This window comes from Cricetulus griseus, chromosome 9, assembly GCF_003668045.3.
Source record: "Cricetulus griseus strain 17A/GY chromosome 9, alternate assembly CriGri-PICRH-1.0, whole genome shotgun sequence".
Classification (NCBI taxonomy): Eukaryota; Metazoa; Chordata; class Mammalia; order Rodentia; family Cricetidae; genus Cricetulus; species Cricetulus griseus.
Genome location: NC_048602.1, coordinates 28,243,384 through 28,267,922, shown reverse-complemented (window position 1 = coordinate 28,267,922; position 24,539 = coordinate 28,243,384). Strand labels below are relative to the sequence as shown.

General features: G+C 50.3%; 1 protein-coding gene across 2 annotated transcripts; it reads right to left on the bottom strand.

The window, feature by feature from the left end:
• Nucleotides 1-5: 5 nt before the first annotated feature.
• Nucleotides 6-20,793, bottom strand: Meiosin (meiosis initiator). 2 transcript variants are annotated; one of them, XM_035449463.1, is made up of 14 exons: nt 20,723-20,793; nt 14,440-14,530; nt 8,629-8,740; nt 7,429-7,554; nt 6,134-6,370; nt 5,088-5,193; nt 4,444-4,452; nt 4,312-4,409; nt 3,754-3,909; nt 3,384-3,436; nt 2,524-2,679; nt 2,219-2,454; nt 1,543-1,632; nt 6-699 (listed from the first exon to the last, which is right to left on the bottom strand). In XM_035449463.1, exons 1-14 carry the CDS (start codon nt 20,791-20,793, stop codon nt 495-497), a joined length of 1,746 nt encoding a protein of 581 aa, XP_035305354.1. In that variant the 3' UTR covers nt 6-494. The 2 variants fall into 2 exon arrangements, with proteins under 2 accessions (XP_035305354.1, XP_035305353.1); XM_035449462.1 differs by having other exon boundaries at nt 2,219-2,679.
• Nucleotides 20,794-24,539: the final 3,746 nt, after the last annotated feature.

The following is a 24,539-nucleotide window of genomic DNA, read 5'->3' as shown; positions in this document are numbered from 1 at the left end:
TATAGTTCACACTGGCCTCAAATCCTACTTCCTGCCTCAGCCTCCTGAATGGTGGAATTATGAACGTGGGTCACCACATCCCAAGACTGGATTTCTGAGGTAAAGGGGTTGAGTTCATACCTGTGGGCTTTCAGAAGCAAAGGGCTTCCGCATTTGATATGTGGAAAGCCCACACAAGGGCCAAGGGATCTGGGACACAGCATTCCTTCTCTCCCTGCTCGTAAAAAGGGTTCCATTTCATTTTAAGACTAATAGAGCAGGGAAGGATGCAACGAAAACAAACAGGGTTGAAACATACGATTCTGGGAACTCTGCATTTCATCTGGGGCACCCATCCTGTAAGAACAGGTGGGAAGGGCTGTCTATGTACAAGGCAGAGGATGGAGCCTTGGGTCAGTAAATAACACTTCCTCTCTGGGTCTGGGTGCTGGGCAGGGGACCCTTGGCAGTGCCTACTGAGGCCCAGGGGAAACACTCATTGGGGGGCCTGGGAGCTAAGCAGATGACAGACCCAGCAGGGACTGCCCCTCCCGCTGGCAGTGAGGGGAGGGCAGTGAAGCCAGCCCCAAAGACACTTGGGCCTTCTCAGCCAGCAGCTGGTAGAAGGGCTTAGGGGTCTCCCCATCGTCGTCCTCACTGCTGGAGCTCTCCCGCTTCACAATGCGGTTGTGCTGGCGGCTGAACCTGCGTGCCTTAGTGCTGGGGACAGACGGAAGTTCCTTACCCTTGGCTCCTAGCTTCTCCGACTAGTGCTGTGGTCCCGGGGGGCCAGTCTCTCTTTGGGGCTCCAGGTTCTGATATCTAAGTTGGACCCTGCTGGGTGCTCTTCACAGACGTGAAGATTTGGGATAGTTTGGAAATGGGCAAGGGGGAGCCCTTGAGGGTGGTGGAGGGGACAGAACTGGGAAAGGGTGACTAAGACGAGAGAGAGAAGAGGCCAAGTGACAGGGAAATAACTGAGATGCTCTATGTGGCAAAGCAGAAATGGAGGCAGCAGGTCTAAGGCCCAGCAAAGCTCATCACAGCTGACACTCTATCACCTCGCAGGTCATAAATAAAACTTGGGACCCAGGGGCCAGAGATACTCGGTGAATAAGCACTTGCTCTGGGCCGTGAGTTTGAGTCACCAGTGCCCACATAAAGAGCTGAATCTGGCTGTGTGTACCTGTCTCAAAGCTCTAGGAGCAGAGCAGGGACAGGCAGATCCCAAGTGCTTGCTGTCCAGCCATCCTGGCTGAAAAGGCCAGTTCCCCATTCCACGGGAGACACTTGCCTCAAGACAACAAGGCAAAAGCAAGAGAGAGACACCTGGTGTCCTCCTGTCCTGGCCTCTGCATGCACTTACATGTACGCACATACCACACACGCATGTGCGGGCACCACATACACACAAAGAAAAGGAATTTGTGTTTCACAAGTCCTCAGCCCAGCAAAGCCCAACCAAACATGTTAGTAAAGTCACGAGGCTGTAAGTGAGGGATGGGGTCACAGGTTGGGGCCCATGGTTCCATCCCCCCACGCCCTCTGGAAGGCACTTCTTACCAGTATGGTCTCCTTTCCTCCAGAGTCATCCCTCGCCACAGTTGAGCCAGCTCCTTGGTGGCAGCTGTGGAGGCAGTCCCAGGACAGGCTCTGGGACAGGAAGGAGCAGGTCACAATGGCTAGTACATCATGGTCCTCGGCTATCTTTGGTTTCCCACCAGCCTTCCAGTGCCCCATTTACACCCTCTAGAGACACAGATGTCCCCCAAAGCATAAATGACCTGTAGTCACCACTTCACAGGCTCTCCCCACCACCCACGAACCCGTTCTTCCAGCGAAGGCAATGGCTCTTCTTGCTGTTGCTCAGCCAACAGTGACAGGTCCAGGGCTGGCACCTGATCTAAGTCAACCCCAAGGGCGTTTAGAGATGAAACTTCTAGGGCATCCAGCAGGACTGAGCCTGAACCTCCTGAGGACAACCTGCTGCCAATGTGGCCCAGCATGCTGGAGATGACAGCTCAGGAGAAAGGGACAGGACTGATTCAGCCCAGAACCAACTGGAGGCAGTTTTCTTGATGGTGACAGAAGCCAATTAATTTCCTTTTCTCTGATGTCTAGTTTGAGCTTGGGTCTGTTGCACAGGATGGGAAGGCAAAGCAGTAGGGCACATGGTCTGGGGGTACACATGGGAATGGTAACCGCTTTTTACTTTAAAGACCCGGGTGCCCTTACCCACCGGATGTACTGCTTCCGGTTCATTCTGCAGAACATGATGAAGCCATTGACACACTTTTTCTTCGCCTGGCCAGGGCAGGCTTTTCTGTTGTCCTTGGGCTTCACAGAGCCCTGGCTTGCCTGGACCTTCTTGGTCTTTTTGCCAGCTGCCAGCAGGCCAGAAGACTGTCGGGTAGGAGTCCATGTGTAGTCTCTGTCCTCATCACTGGGGGTCTGCAAGCCCACAGGGTTGGCCTGCTGCAGGACAGAAGGCTGAGCAAGGAAGAAGACCCCTGTCCTCCCTGGGTAGATGGCCACCCCTCTCACCTCCTGTTCCCACAAAGACTCCGTGTCTGTGGACTCGGAACTGGAGCTGCTGCTGGACAGCACCTTGATGTTCTCATGCTGTGACAGGTAGCAGTGGTCCAGTGAGACTGAGGACTGGAAGTTAGGTGGGGCTGTAGGGCCCTCAGAGGGTGTGTCCTGGACCAGATGAGGAAGACACTCACTGACTACAGTGTATGCAGGGCCTTGGAAACAGCACAGGTTAGACACCCTTGCCTGTCTCCACACCCCTGGAAACTCAGGAACCTTGATTCAAAGGTCCCAATCAGGGGCCTCGTGGCATCAATACACACACGAGGAACTTGGACTAGAACAGGAACACAGGTGTCTCAGCTGGAGGACACAGGTGCCCCTTCCCACATGGGTAGCCTTAGCACCAGTCCCTGCTGACTGGTTCTCCCTCCCTTCTGCTCCCTCCTGTGGCTGACCTGGAGGCAAAGATAAAACCAGATGACACCAACGGAGCTTTTCTGCATGAGCTCTATGCACCATGAGGCCTGTAATGTGACTACCCACTGGAGTAAAACTCCATGCTCAGAGAATTGAGACTTATTTGACCAGATAAATTGGTATACTCCTGTAATCCAAGCTCTCGGCAGGCTATGGCAGGAGGATTGATTTTGAGGCCAGTCTGGGATCCAAGAGAACCTGTGTCAAATGCACAGACACATTAAACATGCATACGCTAAGCACCATGGTTCTGCTTGGGGAGTAGCTGTGGTCTTAGGCAGGCCTTTCCCAGGCCCCTCACAGGCAGAGGTAAGGACAAACTTGGTAAGTCTCAGAAGGATGGAGGTGTGGTATGCTCTGTGAGGGGGTCAAGCCAGGAAGATGGAGCTTACCTTCTCTTGGAGGCCCTCCAGTTCACAGGCAGCAGGCGAAGACTCCAAGAGACCTGTGAGCAGAGGACTGGCAGGACTAGGCACCTTCCTCACAGCACCCTGCCTGGTCCCAATCCTCTTCTCTGATTCTCTCCCCTTTGGGATTTCCTAACTTATGTCCAGGTCTCACTCACAGGCCAGCTGTGAGTGTGGCAGCTTTCTGGAACCTTCCCTTCACTACATGACCTAGTGGCCCCTATGCTGGGAGGAATTATGGGCCCTTCAAGGCCCTCTGGGCATCCATTGGGCCCAGCTCAGGCCCAAGTACTTGGTGGGTAGGTGTTCCCATGTTTTATGAATAAACGAAGCTCCTCCCACTTTGGCAGCCCACCTTCAGTCAAACAGTAGTTGCCATCCTCCAGGACATGATCTGGCAGGGTTTTGCTTGGGGAGCTGAAGAGGGAAGAGCTGAGTCCTAAGATCTCACTCAGGTAGTTCGTCACATGCCAGTTACTGATCTGGGAAGACCCCGAGGCCAGTGGGCTCCCTGAAAGGATCATGGCACTCAGGAGTGTGGTCAACCCCAGTGCAGTAGCAGGCTTTGAAGGGATAATGTCAGACACTGGGAGAAAGAACACTGACATTCAGAGTCGTGGTGGTATAGGACATTGCCTGGCAATACATCAACAAAAATGAGATCATCATTACGGTGTGCCAGAGACAGCAGACTTCTGTGTTCAAAAGGTTCTGTAGTGGCTGGCTCATGAAAACAGGGAATGATTAGCAATATCTGGCATAGCAATCGGGGCAAAGTGATGATAGGCAGAGAATGTTTGCCACCCCTGTGTTTAGCAGATCCCCAACCTTCCTGCTTTTCTCCACCATAGAAACCCTTTGGAGAGGAAGGCTCAGAAGGCTCACAGCCTACAAGAAGAGGAGTTGTAATCACCATTGGGGCTGTCCTCTGAGGTCCACGCAGGAAGCCAGGGGTCAATGTCTGAAGCTTCTTTGTCTCTCTCACTGGAAGTGCACAAGAATAGCTTCTGCCTGTGAGAGTTGGAGTTAGAGGAAGACACAGCACTGGGCTGAGCTCAGCTGAGACTTATGGCACTCACATGGCCAACTCTATACAACCCCAGGGAACATAATCAGCTGGGGCTTCTACCCTCAAGGAGCTTCAAAGTCTTGTGAGGAAAAATGAGCTGGCAAGCAGATGCTGACAACAGAGGGGACCCCGTGGTGGAGTGTTCCAGAAGACCAAAGGGCACATAGGAGAGGGTGGTTTCCCAGGTAAATCAGAGGCAGATGCTCCAAGTAGAGGGCCCAGAGCCCCAAGCTCAGAGCAGGTAGTGTGGGGACCGGAGGACATTTGTGCTGTTCAGTGGAAGGTTGGTGGTAAAGGCAAGAGAAGGCCGACATGGCCAGATGGGTCACATTCTCCAATGCCAAAGAAGAGGTTTGGGCTCTACCTCAGGTCAGCCTCACTGATACAGTCAAGGTCTGTAATAGAGAAGCACTTGATGGTTGAGAACAGGCTGGGATGGGCAGAAAGGCAAGGAAGATCAACGGGTGACAATCCAGACCTTCATGGGAGCCTGCACCAGCCAGCATGCAGCTGGGCCCAGGTTGCCATTCAGGGAGCTCTGAGGGCAGAGAATGCAAAGCCATTCCTCATACTCCATAGACACCTCATCCCCAGCCACTGACACCCTGGGGTTTCCTTACCTGAGACAGGGCTGTGCCCTGGTGAGGAGATAGGACCTCTGAACCCTGCTCTGAGCCTTGACGTCAATGTCAGGCTCACCATCCTGAGCCCCTGCACCATGATCACCTGGAGGAGGGGTGTCAAAATAAGGTGACTATGACTGTATATGGGCCAGATTCCAGGGCCCCAAGACAGGGGGAAGGATAGGAACCAGAATCTGCCACCAGCCTTCCTCCTCCCATACCCAAACCAGAACCTTAGGCTGTGGTGCCCAAGTCACTGCAGCACTGATTCACACCTCTATCAGAAACTGCACTGGAGATCATATCCTTAACATGGACAAAAAATGTCATGACAACAGTGATGGCACACAAATGCAGCTGGCCCTGTCCCACCCCTGCAAGTCTTTTACTGATGTACAATGCATTGACCAATAGGTTAGCCCAGTCACTGCTATGTGAATGGCATGTCCAGCCAAGTCATATAGCTAGCAGGAAGGGATGCTTCCTCTGAGACCAGGACATTCTAGCACCCCAGCAAGTCTGGGTGGCCTGGGAAACATGGGGAATTCCATCACTGGACTGAGAATTTGGTCACTACTGTGTCACAAGCACCAAGTTAATGATAGGGGAGCATGATGGAGAACTGGGTACTCTGCAGCCTCGGAGCTAGTGAAAGGCCAAGGCTGTCTGCTCTCCTGTCCTTTTTAGGTGTTTCCACCTCTTCTCCCCTCTGGTACAGGCACAGTCTGGCTTCTTCAGAGAAGCCCAGTAGGCACACGTTCCTCCATCCCCAGATTTGAGACTTGAAGCTCACATACAGGATGACCCTGATCTTGTCTCTCCCTCACAGAGCCCTACACAAGAAAGGAAAGCTACGGGTGAATGTCCCAGGATGAGAGAGGCAGTGTCATCCCATTCGGTGATTTATGCCTTGTTGCTAGGACTGTCCAGGGCAAAATCTGTGAAAGAGCAGACAAACGCACACAAACATGTACACACAGTGGGGACAGACGAGGAACACACGCAGATAAAATAGTAAGTTCCTGCTGAGGAAAGGCACCAACTTGTCATGTCATAGGCAACAATGTTCTGAGCCATGTCCAGGAACACCAGCTGGGCCCCTCCTCCATCATCTTCCGACAGGGACAGTGCAGTTGTGGGGTGGGTGCCAGGGCTGAGATCTCTTGGGTAGGTAGCACCTTCCCCGTTCTCTTCCTTCTGACCTGGATGTGCAGTGGCCAGATTTTCAGGCTGGTCCAGAGCCAGAGAGCGGCGAGGCTTCTGAGGCCAGGTTGGGCGCTCTGAGAGAACAGAGACCAATCAGGGGGCTTTGTGGGGACACATGGATGCCTCAGAATTTGGCTCAGGGAGGGAACTCTTCTGCTCTGAGTTGTCACATTCCAGAGCATTGCCTGGCCTGGCCACTCACCAGCACCCCAGGTGTGCCCAGCTCCTCCAATGGAGCTCACTGAGCCAACTTGTGAGCTCTAAGAGCAGAAGGCACAGGTGATGTGGCACCCCGTACCAGGCCAAAGACACCAGCGCTCTGGGTGTGTGGCACCCCACACCAGGCCAATGACACCAGAGTTCTGGGTGTGTGGCACCCCACACCAGGCCAATGACACCAGCGCTCTGGGTGTGTGGCACACACTTAGCAATGACACCAGCGCTCTGGGTGTGTGGCACACACTTAGCAATGACACCAGCGCTCTGGGTGTGTGGCACCCCACACCAGGCCAATGACACCAGCGCTCTGGGTGTGTGGCACCCCGCACCAGGCCAATGACACCAGCGCTCTGGGTGTGTGGCACACACTTAGCAAGTTTCTAAGCACTTCCCACACGCAGCTCCTGTTGGAGTGTCTTGTCCCCCATCATGCAGCCATGACTGAAACAAGTGATTAGGTAGTGATTAGGCCAGAGTCCCACTTCACAGGCTTTTGATGCTGAGGTCAAGGGGTTGGGGAGTGAGGGTGTGGGGAGCTGGGCTAGAGCCAGGACTCTTGGCCTCTACACTTGCATCTTCCTACCCTCCCACCTCTCCTATGCCCTAGGTCAAGGACAGTAAATGATGACAGCAGCACCTTCCTTGGGCCTCGCAGAGCTTCTGATACGAGCACTGCTTGTCAGTGTCTACTCAGGCTTTTCTGTAATCTTGAGAGGGCCTGAACTAGTGCCTGTCCCAATGAGGAAGAAATAAAGGCCCAGAGGAGAGCATGCCACCCCAGGCCTCAGAGCCCCCTAGGAAGCCTGGGAGTGGACTCAGGCATAGACAGGAGGGCCTAGCCTAGTGTGCCCCTATAAGAGGAACCTACTCCACAACAGCAGCTCCCTGTCCTGCCTCCAGAGACTACATGTACCTGACACTCGGGTGAACTTCTTCTTTCGGGGTCTCGAGCAGGAGCCCCAAAGGCATGACTTCTGAGAGCTGGAGGGGGTGGAGTGTCTCCGCCGGGTTGGGCCAGTAGATGGGTTCCGACCCAGTCCTGGGAGTGGAGAAGGGAGCAGATCAGAGCCCACTCTCCATCCTGCACACTCTTCTCCTCCCAGACAAGGCTCTCCAACCCTGGGGGTGGGAAGGTTTTCAGGCAGACTTTACAAACAAGGAAACTGAGGTCTATGGCTGCACAGCCAAGAGGTCAAAGGACAAGGCAGGAAGGCATAGGAAATAAATGTGACATCCCAGCACTTAGGAGGCTGAGGCAGAGGGTTACCGCAAGTTTGAGGCCAATCTGGGCTATACAGCAATATTCTGTCTCAAAAACACAACAAGACAAACAAAACAACAACAGAAAACAAAGAAAAATAAAAACAAAAGCAAACTAATCTGAGCAGGATGTTCCCTGGTCCAATCTGCTAAGACTGCTCATCTCTTCCCTCTCTGCTCTGGCCTCTGTGCGCCTGGTCTCTTTCTCCTTCCTGCCTGAGTGCTTCTCAGCAGGGCTAGGTAGCTGTGTGCTGCCCCCACCATGCTGTTCCTTTGTGTTAACACAACTGATTCCCATAGCACACACAGGAGGGAAGTGCTGCTGGGCTCCCAATTTACAGATTGTATGGCTGAAGCTCAGAGAGGCTATGGTCACAGCAGAGTCTGAATCACCATCGGGCTTGGAAAGGGCGCACATCAACCCGCTCAGTGCTACATCTCCCCCATTCACATCTGCTGCCTGTCCCAAACATTCTGTTTCCTCAGGCTCTTGGGCAAAGTGGTTCTGCAGTTTGGCAGGCTTCCCTTGTGCTGTCCTTGAAGATCAAGCTCTTAGGCTTCCTCCTCCAAACTCCAAAACACAGTGACCACATTTTGTTTTGTTTCCTTGAGACCAGGTCTTGCTCTGTAGGTTAGGCTAGGCTGGCACTCACTGTATAGCCTAGGCTGGCCTCTGGGTGCTGGAGTAACAGGTGTGAGCCATCTCATCTGGCTCTCCTACAGCACCTGGATTACCTCTCAGACGTAGTCATCTTCCCCAGCAAGGGGAAGATGGCCAATTGGTTTCCCTGACATCCAGGAAAATATGTGGTACATTGTGGTATATTGCTGCATTGGAAGTGGAACTGCTTACCCACAAATCCCCCTTTGCTATTGCTGCCGTGGAGCTTGAGCACAGCCTTGGCCACATCAATGCTTCTCTGGAGGTACTGGATGTAGTGCAGGACACGCAGCAGAATCTCCTTCTGCACAGAGACAGGGTGGAGAGAGCGGCATGCTGCCCACCTGTCCTCTCGGCTCCACAAGAGGCAGAGGAAGCGAGATCATGATTTGGAAGCCAGCTTAGGATGCACTCTGTAAGACCCTGACTTGTGTGAGGGTCAGGCCCTGGACAGTATGAGACTTCTGGGGAACAGACAGGAAGTACCTCACAGCTTCCTCTGCACACATACACCAGCAGCCTTATTGGCAGAGCTTCACCCATTCTGCTGTCTTGCTCCTAGCTTGTCCTGGAGAGGCAGCTGAAGATGAAGGGGTTTGGAAACCTAAGGAGGCAGAGCTGGAATCTGAGCAAGGCAGCCTGCCTCCTGATCCAGTTATTGGCAAATCCTGCTCAGCTTCTGGCCCCAGGTGGGACTTTGGTTCATATTCAGTCCCCTATTGGTCATCTTTTCCCTCTTCTCTCCACAGGCCCTCTCACTGCCTGATCCCCTCTGAACCCCACGCAGTCCCCTTCCCTTGTGACCATCTTGTCCAGGCTGGGTCAGCTCTCCACCTCCACATCAGCCACACTGCTTTCTGTTATCTGTTGCCATGTTCTTCTCTCCCTTTGACCTTGAGCTAGCTGAGGCAAGACATTAGCTAACTTATTTCTGTATTCCAAAGGCAGAGAATGGAGAGGTAGCTCAGCCAGGGGCTTTTAAAGAAGTAGAGTTCTCACAGCACCCAGCAGGGTGCTTCTGGCCAGCAGGCAGACACTGCCTGCTCCACCACTGCCACTAAATACCTGCTGAGCTGCTACAGGAGATACAAAACTGAAAACCAATACAAAATCATTTCAAATTATCAGCCAGACATGCTAGAACACTCCTGTAATCCCAGTACTTAGGAGGTTGAGGCAGGAGGATTGCAAATTCCAGGACAATACAGGCTACATAGCAAGACTCCATAGAAAGAGACAGAGACAGAGAGACAAGAAAAGGACTGAGAGAGAGAGCGAGAACCCTCCTGTTACCCTCCCAGATAAACACACACACAGAATTTTAAAAAGGCCTTAGTCAATGCTTGAAGGAGATTACCTTCAAGGGGGTCTCAAGGGATTGAAAGAGAAAAGAGTGCACCTGGGAGGCAGATCTCTTGAGTTTGAGGCCAGCTGGTCTACAGAGCAAGTAGACCAGGATGGCCTCAAACTCACAGAGATCCGCCTGCCTCCACCTCCCAAGTGCTGGGATTAAAGGCATTCGCCACCGCCGCCAGGCCTATTTTATTTTTAAACAGGACCTCACTATATAGCTCTAGCTGTCTATGTAGACCAGGCTAGCCTTGAGCTCACAGAGATCCACCTGCCTCTGCCTTTGAGTGCTGGGATTAAAGGTGTGAACAACCATGCCCAGCCTTCTTCATGAATTTCTTAAACCAAAGGGTGAGCATATCCAGGGGCTCTATAGAGAGTTGGTTTAGCAGTTAAGATCATCTGCTGCTCTTGCAGAGGACATGGGTTTGGTTCCCAACACTGTCATGGGAGGCTCACAACTCCCTGTAACTCTTATTCCAGGTGACCTGACACCCTCTTCCAACCTTCACACACATTAGGCATATATACATGGTACACATACATGCATCCAGGCAAAACATTCATAAATATAAAATAGAATAAATAGACATAAGAAACTTTTTTAAGTGAGCATGCTGCCAGGTATGGAGGCTCACACCTTTAATCCCAGCACTCAGAAGGCAGAGGCAGGCAGATCTCTGAGTTCGAGGCCAGCCTGGTCTACACAGCCAAGTCCAGGACAGTAAGGGCTATACAACACCCCAACCCACAAAAAGTGAACATTTTCATACATTTCTCACAGCCTTGCAAGGTGTGGTGGCACAGGCCTATAATCACAACACCAGAAGCTGAGGATTGCCATTAGTTTGAGACCACTCTGGGCTATAAAGCAAGTACCAAGCCAAGCATGACTATGTAGTAAGTCTCTGTCTCAAAGTGAAAAAAGAAGGTAGGTCTGTGAGATGGCTTAGCAGACACTAAGTCTGACATCCTGTGTTCTCAATCCTTAGAGCCCACATGAGAGAACTGACTCTCTCAATTTGTCCTCTGACTTTACAATTGTGTCATGACATTTGCAACAAATAATTTAAAACTTTGGTTTTTAAAGAAGGAGGCATATTTAAAATACTCAACATTTGAGGTCTGATTCCAGGAATTCACAGTAAGTTGGGAGCAACAGTTATCAGTCATTATTTGCTCTAGGCTGGATGCTAGAAAGTCATTCTTTGTAGCCCTTGCCCTGGAAGAACTCTCCACCCAAAGGGTGTCAGAAATGAGGAAACAGGGCTAGCAAGATAGCTCAGTGGTGAAGGTGCTTGTCACTGTGGCTCATGCCCCACTTCCAGGAAATAACTAAACGTGTGTGTGCATGCATGTATGTGTATACATATGCGTGCGTGTGTGTGTGTGCGTGTGTGTGTGTGTGTGTGTGTGTGTGTGTGTGTGTGTGTGTGTGTACAGTTTTTAAAATGAGGGAGCAATCACTGTGATAAGGACTTTGGTGGTCAGATGGAAAAGCTACAGGTTCATGCAGGACAGGAGGCAATCAATTAGCCAGAGTGGTGTGGATGGATACCTAAGACACAAGGAAGCCATTCCTAACAGCACATTCATGGCCACACATTAGGTGGACGACTTCCTCCAGTAAGATGGGCTGACCCCAGAGCCTGGGCACTGATTGAAAAGCAGAGTGTATGTTGGCCAGGAGGGAACCCAGAGAGAGTGTGGAGGGGGCAAGAGTCCTGAGCATGGGAGAGCATACATGGTAGAGAAGTCAGCTGAATGGACTGGTGAGGGTAAATAAATGACTCAGAGGATGAAAGTACTCACTGTACAGACCTGATGACCTGAGCTCCATCCCCAGATCCCTCTGTGGAGGACAGAACTGACTCCCCAAAATTGTCCTCTGACCTCTAAACATGCCAAGACATGTGTGCCTCCCCTTTCTCTCACACACATACATTAGTATTTTTTTAAAGAGAGAGAAGTAAACCAGGCAGTGGTGGCGAACACCTTTAATCCCAGAACTCAGGAGGCAGAGGCAAGTGAATCTCTGAGTTCGAGGCCAGCCTGATCTACAGAGTGAATTCCAGGTCAGCCAGGACTATCCAGAAAAACCCTATTTTTTTTTAAAGATTTATTTCTTTATTATGTATACAACATTCTGCTTCCATGTCTATCTGCACACCAGAAGAGGGCACCATGTGGTTGCTGGGAATTGATATCAGGACCTCTGGAAGAACAGTCGGAGCTCTTAACCTCTGAGCCATCTCTCCAGCCCCAGAAAAACCCTATCTTGAAAAACCAAAACCAGAGAAAAGTAGAAGGAAACTAGGCCTGATGACACAGACCCATAATCCTAGCCACTCAGTAGGTAGAGGTAAAGGATTCCAAGTTGAGGCCAGCCAAGACTACAAAGTGAGTTCAAGGCCACTGGTAGCTTAGTGAGACCCTATCTCAGGAATAAGTATAGTTCAGTGAAGAGTATTTATCTACTATGCACAAGGCCCTGGGTTCAATGCTCAGTACCACAAATACATTAATTATTTAAAAAGAAAAAGGTGGGGAACTAGAGCTAGAGAGTTGGGTCATCAGATAATAATAGCTCTAGCTGATCTTCTGGAGGACCCAGATTCTATTCCAAGCACCCAAGGGTGGCTCACAACCACTTCCAGGGGATCCAATACCCTCTTCTGTTTTAATCACACGTTCAGGGAAAACACCCATGAACATAAAAAAAAATAAAAAATAACTTAAAGATTAAAAAAAAAAAGCAGACAGCCCTAGAGATAATTCCAAAGGAGGTAGACATCTTGTCAGTCATAGAATGTTAGACTCATTCCTTGAGGGCAGGAACTGTGTCTGTCTCATCCATGGCTTCCCACAATCTCGTGACAGTACCTATACACACCAAATATGCAAATGCTTGAGGACACAGGAAAATTCCCCCATAGTCACATCCCAGTCCCAAAGGTAGCCACATCCTAGTCCCATGCCTGTGAATAGGCTGCCTTATAGAGCAAGGAGACTTACAGATGTCACTGAGTTAAGGATCTGGAGATGGAGAGATTTCTTAAGATTACCCACATGAGCCCAATGCAGTCATGAGGATCTTTGTAAGAGGGAGGCAGGTGGGTCAATGGTGAGGAGACTATTTAAGAACAGAGGTGCCCTGAAAAGACTTTGTTGATGGTTTGCAGGGGGTATAAGGCCTTTCCAAGTTGCCAAAGGAAAAGATAATGAACTTTCCCCTGAGTCTCTCTCTTTGAATTCAGGGCCTTATGTGTTCAAGGCCAGCCTCTACCACTGCACTACCTCCCCAGGCCTCTGTTTACATTTGTGTTTTGAAATGAGGGCTCACTAAGCTGCCCATGCTGTTTTGAACTCACTCTGTAGCCCAGACAGACCTTCTTGATCTTGCAATTCTTCTGCCTTAGCCTCCCATGTGCTAGAATGAAAGGCATGTAACACGGGGCCACAGTTTATCTTCCCTCTGTACTTCACCCCGACCCCCACCCCCACCCAGGGATGAAATCTAGAACCTTGCACATGATAGGCAAGAGCTCTGTCGATAAACTACAGGCCAAGACATTATTTTTGTCTTGCAGTATTGCTTAGGAATCAAAGTTATCTTTCCTCTTATTTTGGTTTTTTTTTTTTTTTTTTTTTTTTTTTTTTTTTGAGACAGGGTTTCTCTGTGTAGCCCTAGACGTCCTGGATTTCACTCTGGAGACCAGGCTTGTGGCCTCTTACTCACAGAGATTGCCTGCCTCTGCCTCCTGAGGGCTGGAATTAAAATCGTGGGACACCAGGCCAGGCTTACTCTTTCCTTTCAACCAAGAACCTGGTGCTGAGAGAGACTGAGGAGTCTCAGGCAGCAGCTGTGAGGCTGGAGGGCTCCTGCTCTGCTGTGTGACCTCTGCCTCCACTTTTCCACTCCCAGCTCCCTTTGCCTCTTTCTCTTGTGTATATGTGCATGTTCATGTGGGTGCCAGTGTGCACATGTATGTAGGGGTCAGAGATCATCTTCAGTGTCATTCCTCAGGGGCTGGCCACCGTGGGGTTTTTCTTTTCTTTTCTTTTGGTTTTTTGAGACAGGGTTTCTCTGTGTAGCTTTGGAGCCTACCCTGGCACTCACTCTGTAGACCAAGCTGGCCTCGAACTCACAGAGATCCGCCTGCCTCTGCCTCCCGAGTGCTGGGATTAAAGGCGTACGCCACCACTGCCCGGCCACTGTGGGGTTTTTCCTCTTTCTTCCTTCCTCCCTCCCTCCCTCCCTCCCTCCCTCTCCCTCTGATTGGCTGACCAATACAAGCATGCACAAAGACACCTCAATACACACAGCTTTCTGTGGGCTCTGGGACTGGGCTCAAGTTCTCATGCTTGAGTAACAGTGCTGACTGAGCTGTCTCCAGCCCCTGCTCCACCCCCACCCCCACCTCTTATCCTAAAAGAATCCCACAGGGCTAGGGGTATAGCTCAGTGGTACCATACCTGTTGACTGGGTGAGGAACTGGCTTCTAAAGAAAAGAATCCTCAGTGGGATCATGAACTCAGAGAAAGACCACATCCATCACTGAGAGGGCCTGCATCGATTTCCCATGAGGGGCCCCCACTTACTGCTCTGGACACCCTTCCTCCCACCTGCCTCCTCTCCTTCAGTCCCCACACCTTGGTGTGCTTCTTGTTTCTGGTCTTCATGGTCACAGGGATCAGCGAGGCCAGCTCTCGAAGCTTGTTTGTGTGGTTCTTCTTATCCTTCCTGTTTGGGGATGAGAGTCAATTTTGATTAAACATAGCTTTTGGAGACAAGGTGATGTGATCATCTTGCCTTAGTCTCTCGAGTGCAACACGACAGGCATGAGTCACCACATATAGCTTAAAAGGGTTGCTACTGCCCCAAACCTTCAGTCCCATGTCAAGGCTATCTGTCTTCTACCTCCACTCTGGGACACCCAAGACAGAGTCTCAGGCATCATCAGAATGTATTCTTTTCCTTTATCCCTTAGGCAAATAGGTTCCCAAATCTTGCCTACCCCCCACCCGCTTGTTAAACCCCTAATCTTTGCAGGTTCATCTTCATATCCTCATCTGGCCTCCTGCGTCTATGGTTTCTGAGGCAGCAGGAGCTTTTCTAAACACAAATCTGACTGTCACCTCCTGGCTAAGGAGCAATCTGGGTTTTTTTTTTTTTTTTTTTTTTTTTTTTTTTTTTTTTGAGATAGGGTCTTGCTATGCAGCCCAGGAAAGACTCAAACTCAGCAGTCCCCCTGCTTTAGTCTCCCAAGTATTGGGATTACAAGTGTGCACTACAAGCCTCTGTGTGACTCACAGGACCCTTTCCTTTCTGGCCCAGCTGGCCTCTCTGGTCTTAGCGTTCCTTTGACTCTTTCATGCTGTCTGACGCATTGCACAGGGTGGGTGAGCTCAATGTCCCTGCAGCCCATTACTATCACTGTGTCCCTGGCACAGGCACTGGGCTCTGGCACTCTGGAAACTCAGTGTGCATTTGCTAAAGGCAACTTCCAGAGCCTAATCCCCAATTGCATAATTCATGAGGTACCCTCAGTAGCATACACACACACACACACACACACACACACACACACACACACACACTCACAGCACCTTCCCGCCCCCACTAAGTGGAGCCATAAAGATGAGGGCTTGCTCTCCCAAATTACACACCACCTCACTGCTCACGGGTGTGCTCCTGTGGGTGCTCTAGCACCTGTCACCAGTTCTCCTCACACCTTCCTCTTGTACCCTGCTCCCCACAAATGGCTGTACCCTGTCCACAACAAAACAACCCTTCAGTTACAGGTGTAGGTTTAGCTCCAATTGGCAGTGATGTTGCTCCCCCCAGGTTTGGTGCTGAGCCTCACATGGAGAGGGAGAGTTTCTCTAGGCCCTTTCTGTGAGGAGACCAGGCTCTGTGTGGGAAGCACACTCATCTTCCTAATTAAACTCCAAATTTCTAGGAGAATCTTTCTGAGCTGTCCTAGAGTTCACCAGTGGGAGCTGGGCATGGTGGCAGGCCTGCTATCCCAGTCTTTGGGAGGTGGTATCTGGATGCTCAGGAGTTTAGTCATCCTAAATTACACATCAAGTTTTGTAGTTAGTTGAGCTACATGAGACCCAGTCTCAAAAATAAAAACAAAAGGAAAAACCCAAACCAAAAACCAACCAAACAACCAAACAACCCCCTCAAAAAAAAAAAAAAAAAAAAAAACCTAAAGAATTAGCAGTGAGAGAGGCTAGGGGTGTGGCTCACTTGCCTAGTCTGTCTGAGGTACTAGATTCCATTCCAAACACGGAAAGAAGGAAGGAAGGAAGGAAGGAAGCAAGGAAGGAAGGAAGGGAGGAAGGAAGGAAGCAAGGAAGGAAGAGGGAGGGAGGGAGAGAGAGAGAGAGAGAGAGAGAGAGAGAAAGAAAGAAAGAAAGAAAGAAAGAAAGAAAGAAAGAGAGAGAGCCAGGCGGTGGTGCTGGGGTGCACTCCCCAGCACTCGGGAGGCAGAGACAGGCAGATCTCTGTGAATTTGAGACCAGCATTGTCTACAAGAGCTAGTTCCAGGACAGCCTCCAAAGCCACAGAGAAACCCTGTCTAGAACCCCCCCCCCAAAAAAAACCAAAAAATAAAGAAAGAGAAAGAAAGAAAGAAGGAAGGAAAGAAAGAAAGAGAAGAAAAGGAACAACAGGAATGGGGTGGTGGTGGTGGTGGTGGTGGTGGCAGCGGCGGCAAACAAGGGCCTGAAAGTGTTCACTGTGTGAAGGTGTGGACAACCCTGATAACCTGTGTTCCATCTCTGGAGCCTATGTGGTAGAAGGAGAGAACTGACTCCTGCAAGTTGTCATCTGATTCACACACACACAGTGCCACCCCCTCCCTTCCCATAGAATAATTTGGTAGATGTTACAGACATCTTTCTCACCCATTCATTCAGCAATTAGTTAGCAAGCACCTACTGTGTGTCGTGAATTGTGAGGGGCAAGGACAAGAGCATAAAGAGCAAACAGTTCTTCTGGAGCTGAGGGTATAGTCAGAAATAAGGAACTCAACCACGGTTACACAAACATAAAACAGCAACTCAGATCAGAATGAGCTATGTAAAGTTTGAGGGGGACACTACACATGAAAATGTGGGGTCATTTGCTTAATAAGGGCTTCAAGGTAGAGAAAGCAAAGCATTGCACTCATCACTTAGCTCTTTTAAGTCTCTCCTCTCTCTCTCTCCCTCTCTCTCTCTCTCTGTGTGTGTGCCCGCACACGCATGCACGCACACACAAATGCGTGTCAGAGGTTGATAGCAGGTGTTGTCCTTAGTTACTCTCCATGTTAGTTTTGGAGACAGAGTCTCTCACTGAACCTGAAACTCACAGATACAGCTAGGCTACCTGACTTAATCTCAATGCTCCTAGCTCTGTCTCCTCAGCACTTGTTTATATGTGTGGGTGCTAGAGATTCCACCTCATGTCCTTAATCTTGCACACCACACTGTACTGACTAGCTACCCAGCACCCCATTGTTTGACATTTTAAGCACTAGGCCGCGTGTGACTGCATGCAAACATCCATCAAGATGGCTCTGATGGAAGGTAAAGGAGATGTGTTGCTTGGTTGCGAATGCTGTAATAGTAGGCTTCGACCTACAAAATGAGGGGCCTGTAACCTGGAACTCCAGCCTAGCCAGTGAGGTCTTTTCCTCAGGAACTAAATCTGAGGAAAATTAGATTTTCCTAGACTGACAGAATCTAGTGTAGAGGATACGAAGGGGTGAGAAGGAGTAGGGAACAATCCAGGCAGAGGAACACCTGCAAAGGCCCTGTAGCATAAAGGAGCAAGGAGAACTCAAGAAACATAAAACACAAGCCCTGGAGCCCAGAAAGCAAAGGGGACAAGGCTGGAGGAGACATCCTGGGTGAAGCATGGCCCTGAAGGCTCCCAGTACAGACTTTTATCTTTAATCTAGGACCCATGGAAAGCTCTTAAAGGGCTTCCTGCAGCAGACAGCACTCTTGCTCATCTCCTCAAATGTTGGTGAACACAGACACCACACACACTAGTCATCTGAATGGTGGGATGAAGAGAAAAATGTCATAAACTGGATTCCAAGTGACCTCTTCACTGACTGCCATTTTGAGGAGTGTTGTCTTTGGGCACACTGTGCTACCTAGGCTGGCCTCAAATTCCTGGGCTCCATGCCCTTCTGCCTTGACCTCCTCGGTAGCTGAGACCAGTAGTGTGGTTCAGGGTTATCATTGTTACCTTAGCTAACCCAGAACTACTTTCTTGTTTTTGAGACAGGGTGTGTTATAGATAGCCTAGGTTGACATCGAGTTTCTCTATGTAGTGGAAGCTGGCCTTGAACTATCTGTTCTTGTTTTTTCTTCAAGACAGGGTTTCTCTGTGTAGCTCTGGTTGTCCTGGAACTCATTCTGTAGACCAGGCTGGCCTCAAACTCAAGAGATCTGCCTGCCTCCTGGATGCTGGGATTACAGGTATGTACCAACATATCTGGCTCAGGGTTTTATTCTTTAAATTTTTTTATTTTTATATATATTCATGTTTTGCCTACATGCATGTATGCATGGCTGGTGCCCTCAGAGGTCAGAATTCCTGAGGGAGTTGAATGCCCTAGAACTAGAGTTATGATGACTGTGAGCCACAACATGAGTGCTAGAAACAGAACCTAGTTCTCTGCAAGAACAGCAAGTGCTCTTAACTGCTGAGCGATCTTTCCAGCCCCACGATTTTATTTTTAAAAACACACCAGTGCTCACCCATCACACATAAACCCCTGGGTTCAATTCTCAATACTGCAAACAACAGATAATAAATAAATACTCCAAAGCTTTATCTGGCCCTGTTATTTACTTATTTGTGTGTGTGTATGTGTGTGTGTGTGTGCATGCACACATGTGCACAAATATATGAGTGTATAGAAGCCTGAGGTCCAAATTTAGTGTCTTTCTGAATCACTCCCGACCTTATGTTTTCAAACAGTCTCTTTCTCAACCTGGCGCTCATTGACTCAGCTAGACTGGTTGGCCAGTAGGCCTAAGAGTCTTCTTGTCCCCACCTTCCCTGAGCACACAGGCATGTGCTGTTGCCCCAGGCATGTGCTGTTGCCCCGGCTTTTCCACGTGGGTTCCAGGAGATCAAACTCACACCCTCATGATTTGCTCGGCAAGCACTTTGTCCATCAAACCCTCTTCCAGATCTTATTCGTTCATTTCCTTGCATGGTTTGCACCTGTAATTCCAGCCCTTGAGTGTATGCGGCAGAAGGACTGTTATGAACTTAAGGCCAACCCAGAATAGAGCTAAACCTTGTCTCATGAAAACTGAAAAAAGAAGGTACAATCATTTCTCACAATTATTTAGGAGTTAAGGGTGCTAAATAATGAGGCACATAGATTATTGAATGACTTGTTGATAATTGCTGTTCTTGCTTAACCAACATCCCATTCCCCCTCCCTGGTAGTAGCACCTCAATTGTCCTTTGGACAGCTTCTCCTCTATTCTCTCTCTGTTCATGTTGTTCAGAGTGGCTGACCCTATTTCTCCCACTGAAAGGGAACGTAGAACCAAGGCCCATCCAAGAAGTTACCATCACTAACTGAGTAAGTCTTGAAAAGAGGCTCTGGTGGGGGGCCAGGGGTGATCAAGCAGGCAGGATATGGACTTGAGCAGCTAGGAGTCATCTTGCCTTATCCCTAGGGAGAGTCTGCTTGATAAGAAAGATAGAGCCAAGGCAAGCAGAGCCCCAGCAAAACCATTCAATCCTTGTCTGGGACCAGCCATGCCTCGGTATCCCTGAATTTTTGTTTAAAAAATCCAGAAAATATCCTTTTATGCCTAAGCTAATTTTAGCTATGTTTCTACCCACTGCAACCAAGAGTCTTTATTATTATAAAGATCCCTCATCTAGAAACAGAAAAGCAAGAGCCTGAACTGTCGATGACTAAGATTCTAGGAAGCAATGGGCTGCAGGATACATGATTCTTCATTTTCCTCATGGTGTTCTTTCTGAGCATAGTACCTACATAGAGGACCAGAGCAAAGGAGGTGCCTAACTGTGATGTTAATGAATGAATGAGGCAGTTTGAATGGACATCCATTAAGGGGAAGACAGTAAAAGGAACTCCAACTGTTCTTAATTTGTCCAGACTGGATGGATGGAGAGGGAATCCAGTCCAACCCTCAATCTGCTATATGAATCCCCCTTTTCAGATTCCCATAGCTGAGGATATAGCTCAGTGGAAGAGCGTTGCCTATCATGCATGTGGCCTTGAGGGCCATTTTAGTGTTCCCTCTCACCCCCAGCATCCAAACGATTCCTAGCATTTAATAAGTGTGTTGATGGGTGGGTGAATAAGAAATTTAAGAACCTCAGAATTAGAGGGGCTGGAGAGATGGTTCAGCAATTAAGAGCACTTACTGCCCTTATAGGGGATCCAGGTTGCCATCCCAGCACCCACAAAGTGGCTCACAACTCTTTGTACCACCAATTCTAGAGAGATCTGGTGCCCTCTCCTGGCCTCCACAGGCACTGCATGCACGAAATAAAACAGAAAATTAAAAAAGAAAGAATCGTCGCAATGGGAGCTGTGGATGTAGAATAGTGATTTAAAAAAAAAGTTTCTTAGCGCCTCACATCATAAGGACCTGGACTCATATCCAGCACTGGCAAAACAATCAAAAACAAACAGAAAAAAAAACAACCCCAAAACATCAAAGTCTGAAATCACCTCAGAACTCTCTCTGGGAAACGGTGGGAATATTCCCATCTGCTTCTTTGTCTGGTGGCTATAGTGGTTACTAGATACAATCAAAGGTCTAAATAAACAATCTGGAAACAGTGAGTGTTTAGTAACATTGTGTTGTTACTATTGTTCTATTCAGTCAGAGTGGGGGAAACTGTTCTGGGGGGTGGGGCTGGGAGGACCATTACCTGTCAGTAGGACTCAAAGAACTAGCTCTCAGCTCATCAGGGAAACACATGTATCTGCTGGAACCCAACATCTGCACAGAGAGAAACAAATTATTAGTGACCTTTGGGACTCCAAAATGAGTGGGGCAAATAATGCACACCCTTCCCCACCCCCATGGTGCATCTTTAAAAGCACTCAAAGATCCTAAAACAGGTCATAACTATGGGCACAGGGATCTAAATTAAAACCCTAAACTCTAAATACAGGATCACAAATCCAAAATGACAAATTTAAGCTCCTAAAATTTGGATCTAAAACTAAAATTAGCAAATTCCCAGACATTGATCTCAGAATTCAGGCATCAATAATGGGATGCCAAAGGCTGAAATACAAACTCTCTAGTCTGAGAACGGTGACTTGAGACCTTTAGAAAGGGGTGAGAAGGTCTGTCTATGTAGCCCATGCTGTCCTAGAATTCACTACGTAGATCAGGTTGCTCTTGAACTCACAGAAATTCATCTGGCTCTATCCCTCCCAGCTAGACGGTGATATTAATAGATGAAAACTCTTTAAAATCCCAAAGTGAGAGCTGGAAAAATAGCTCTATGGTTAAAAGCACTGACTGCTTTTCCAGGGGACTTGGATTTTATTCCTAGCACCCACATGGTAGCTCAAAACTGTCTCTAAGTCAAGTTCCAGGGATTTGATACTTTTTTCTGACCTACTCCAGTTATACACATATATGCAGGGAAACACACACACACACACACACACACACACACACACACACAAATAAATAAATAAATAAAAATTAACCCCAAAGTGAACCAGGCTTGGCGGTCACACCTTTAATCTCAGGACTCAGAAAGCAGAGGCAGCCAGAATTCTCTGAGTTCCAGGCCAGTCAGGGCTACATAGTGAGAGACTGTCTCAAAAAAAAAAAAAAAAAAGACAAACAAACAAACAAACAAACAAAACAAAGTAAGGACCAAATCCCCCAAAGGTGCTTCTAAATCTATAAACCCTGAAAATCCTTGCGTTGGCGGCGCACTCCTTTAATCCCAGCACTCGGGAGGCAGAGGCAGGCGGATCTCTGTGAGTTTGAGACCAACCTGGTCTCCAGAGCGAGTGCCAGGACAGCCTTCAAAGCCACAGAGAAACCCTGTCTCGAAGAAAAAAAAAACAAAAAAACCCCAAAAAACCTGAAAATCCTGAATATGCAAAATTTGACTAATGACCCTCAAATAGGACCCTAATCCTAATATCAAGATCACAAACGACACTTTTTTTTTTCTGTGAGACGATCTGGGTAGACTTAGCTCAGGCTTATGTAGTCCAGGCTGGACTCTAACTCATGTAATATTATATGTGTGAATTATCACACCCAGCTCAAGCCACAGGCCTTAACGCTGAAAACCCCAAATTCGTAATAGGAAGAGACTATCCAGGGTCCTCCAAAACAAAACTCACTCCACACACACACACACACACACACACACACGCACACACACACACGCACGCGCACACACACACACGCACACACACACACACACACGTCTCGTGTCCTACAATAAACATCTGCAGACTCCAAAACTGTCCCTACAGATGCTTAAATTGTGATCTTGTTAGAAACCTTAGATCTCACGAGTGGGACCTAGCGCTCTAAATTGACGCCTATAGCCACTCAATGGGTAGGGGGACAACTCGAGGCCTTAAAACTAATTCTCAAAGACCCGAACTGTGCCCCGCCCGGGGTCCAACTTTCACACCTCAGGATAACCGGAAGAGCCCCAACCCTGTCACATTAGACCTCTGACCCTCCAAAGGCTAACTCTGGAACCCCGAGGTCGCCCGTCTTCAGATTCCAAGAGCCGAGCCTCACAGAGCAGGCTGCGTGTCTCCAAATGCCACCCACTCAGAAAGAACTTTCCAGAAGGGGAGAACGGTAGGGAGAAGGGAACTGGGATTGCCGTGTAAATCAGTCCGGTTTCTAACTCAAATAAAAAATGATAAAAAAAAGAACTTTCCAGAAATCCAGCTTTAGCCTGGGTTCCCCCCGCCCCCCCTCACACACCTCACACACCCCGCCCCCCAAACCTGGGCCTAGCTAGCGTCAAACCCGCCTCAGGCTCTGCGGTCCTGTCGCACTCTGAGGAGGCCACGGCCACCAGGGGCGACTTTGGGGACTCGGAGCTCCCCGCCGCCCGCCCTCCCGCCTTCCCGCCCGCGCGAGGCCCGGGGCCCGAGGCCCGGGGCCCGGGGAACCCCCTCTCCTCCCCACACCCCAACGTCGGCCACCAGCACCCGCCTCAGGACTTGCAAAATGGCGTTAAGCCTCAGCGGCTTCTGGCTGGACGCTGGGCCCACGCCCGGGCGGGCGGGCGGGCGGGCAGCGGCGCTGGGCCGAGGACAGCGTCTCCCGCGGGTCCCAGGGACGCGGGCCGCGTGCCCCCGAGGCGCGGGCCGGCCGAGTGAGGAATGGCAGGGCGCTACGAGCCTGTCACGCGCGCCCGCGCCCGCCCTCCCTCCCGCGAGCCGTCGCCCGGAGCTCCTGAGGCGAGGCCACGCCCCCTCCACGTTCCCGCCACGCGGTGCCGGGGGGGGGCGGGCGTTGAAAAAGGGCCGGGCAGCGAGTGGCGCCGTGAGCGCACGCACGCACGCGCGCGCTTGCGCGCGCGAGCGAGAGCGCCGCTCTGACTGGTGCTGCTTCTCCCGCGCTCCGCGGCGCCGGCCAATCAGCTCCTGCTGCGCCGCCCGCCTTTTCTCCAGGCCCCGCCCCCTGGTTTCGCCACGCCCCCTGGGCTCGCCCCGCCCCCTGGGCCTGCCCTGGCGGGAATGGCGATGCTGGCGGGAATGGCGGGTGAGGCTGGCTGTCGGTCCCGCCCCTGAGCACAGTCGGGAGCAAGGCCGCTCCTTCCACCGTCCTCTCACCATACAGAGGCCACCTTTCCTTCCCCAGACTGCCGAGAACTGCCCTGCCCACAGCGCGCGGAAGATGAATTAGGGTCATTTCTGTGTAAAGTGTCTCCTGCCCGGATGGAGCAGAGCGGGACTCATCTGCTCCCGGGTGCTGTCCTAGAGCTTCGCCCGCCCGAGACAGACAGACAGACAGCCTGACTCTGTCTGCCTCCATCCCTCCCTCCCAGAGTCCGCCCTGTTCACAAGACCCCAGGGCAGACGAGACCACTGGAAACAAACAACAACAACAAAAAACCCACAGGGTTTTATTTCCAGCCCACTGGGCAGGGCGAGCCTCGGCAGGGCGAGCCTCCGCAGGGCGAGCGGGGAGCAGCCTCCCATGCAGGGAAGGGGCCTCTACTCTACTTCATCTTGGAAATGTAGCGGTCCCTGTTGACGGGCTTGGACTTTTTCTTGCCCTTGCCGCTCTTGGGGACCTCAGTCCACATCTCCTTCACATTCTCCAGCACCATGTTGCAATGCCTGGTGGGGTAGAGGGTGGGGAAAGGCTGGAGTGAGGGGGCGTCCCAGTGCCCACCTCCCTCCTGCCTGGCCCTGGCAGGAGAAAGGTCGGTGTGTGCCCCAGGATGGGGGTGGGCAGGCCGCCAGTGACATCTCAGCCCGCCGCTCTTTCCTTCTTTCCTTCTTTCCTTCCTTCTTTCTTTCTTTCTTTCTTTCTTTCTTTCCTTCCTTCCTTCCTTCCTTCCTTCTTTCTTTCTCTCTCTATTTCTCTCTTTTTTTCTTGGTTTTTTGGAGACAGGGTTTCTCTGTAGCTTTGGAGCCTATCCTGGCGCTCGCTCTGGAGCCCAGGCTTATTTGTTTATCTTTATTTTTTTGACCCTTTTGACCCTTTATTAGGGTCTCATAGCCTTGGACTCA

Bases quoted from the DNA above. Each gene is read 5' to 3' on its own strand.
- Meiosin (XM_035449462.1), bottom strand. From the start codon at position 20,793: ATGTTGGGTTCCAGCAGATACATGTGTTTCCCTGATGAGCTGAGAGCT. The intron at 7,555-8,628 runs GTAAGCAGTTCC...CTCCACTCCCAG, and splicing joins TAGCAAAGGGGGATTTGTGG to GACTGGGTCGGAACCCATCT. The intron at 700-1,542 runs GTAAGAAGTGCC...GTCTGTCCCCAG, and splicing joins GAGGAAAGGAGACCATACTG to CACTAAGGCACGCAGGTTCA.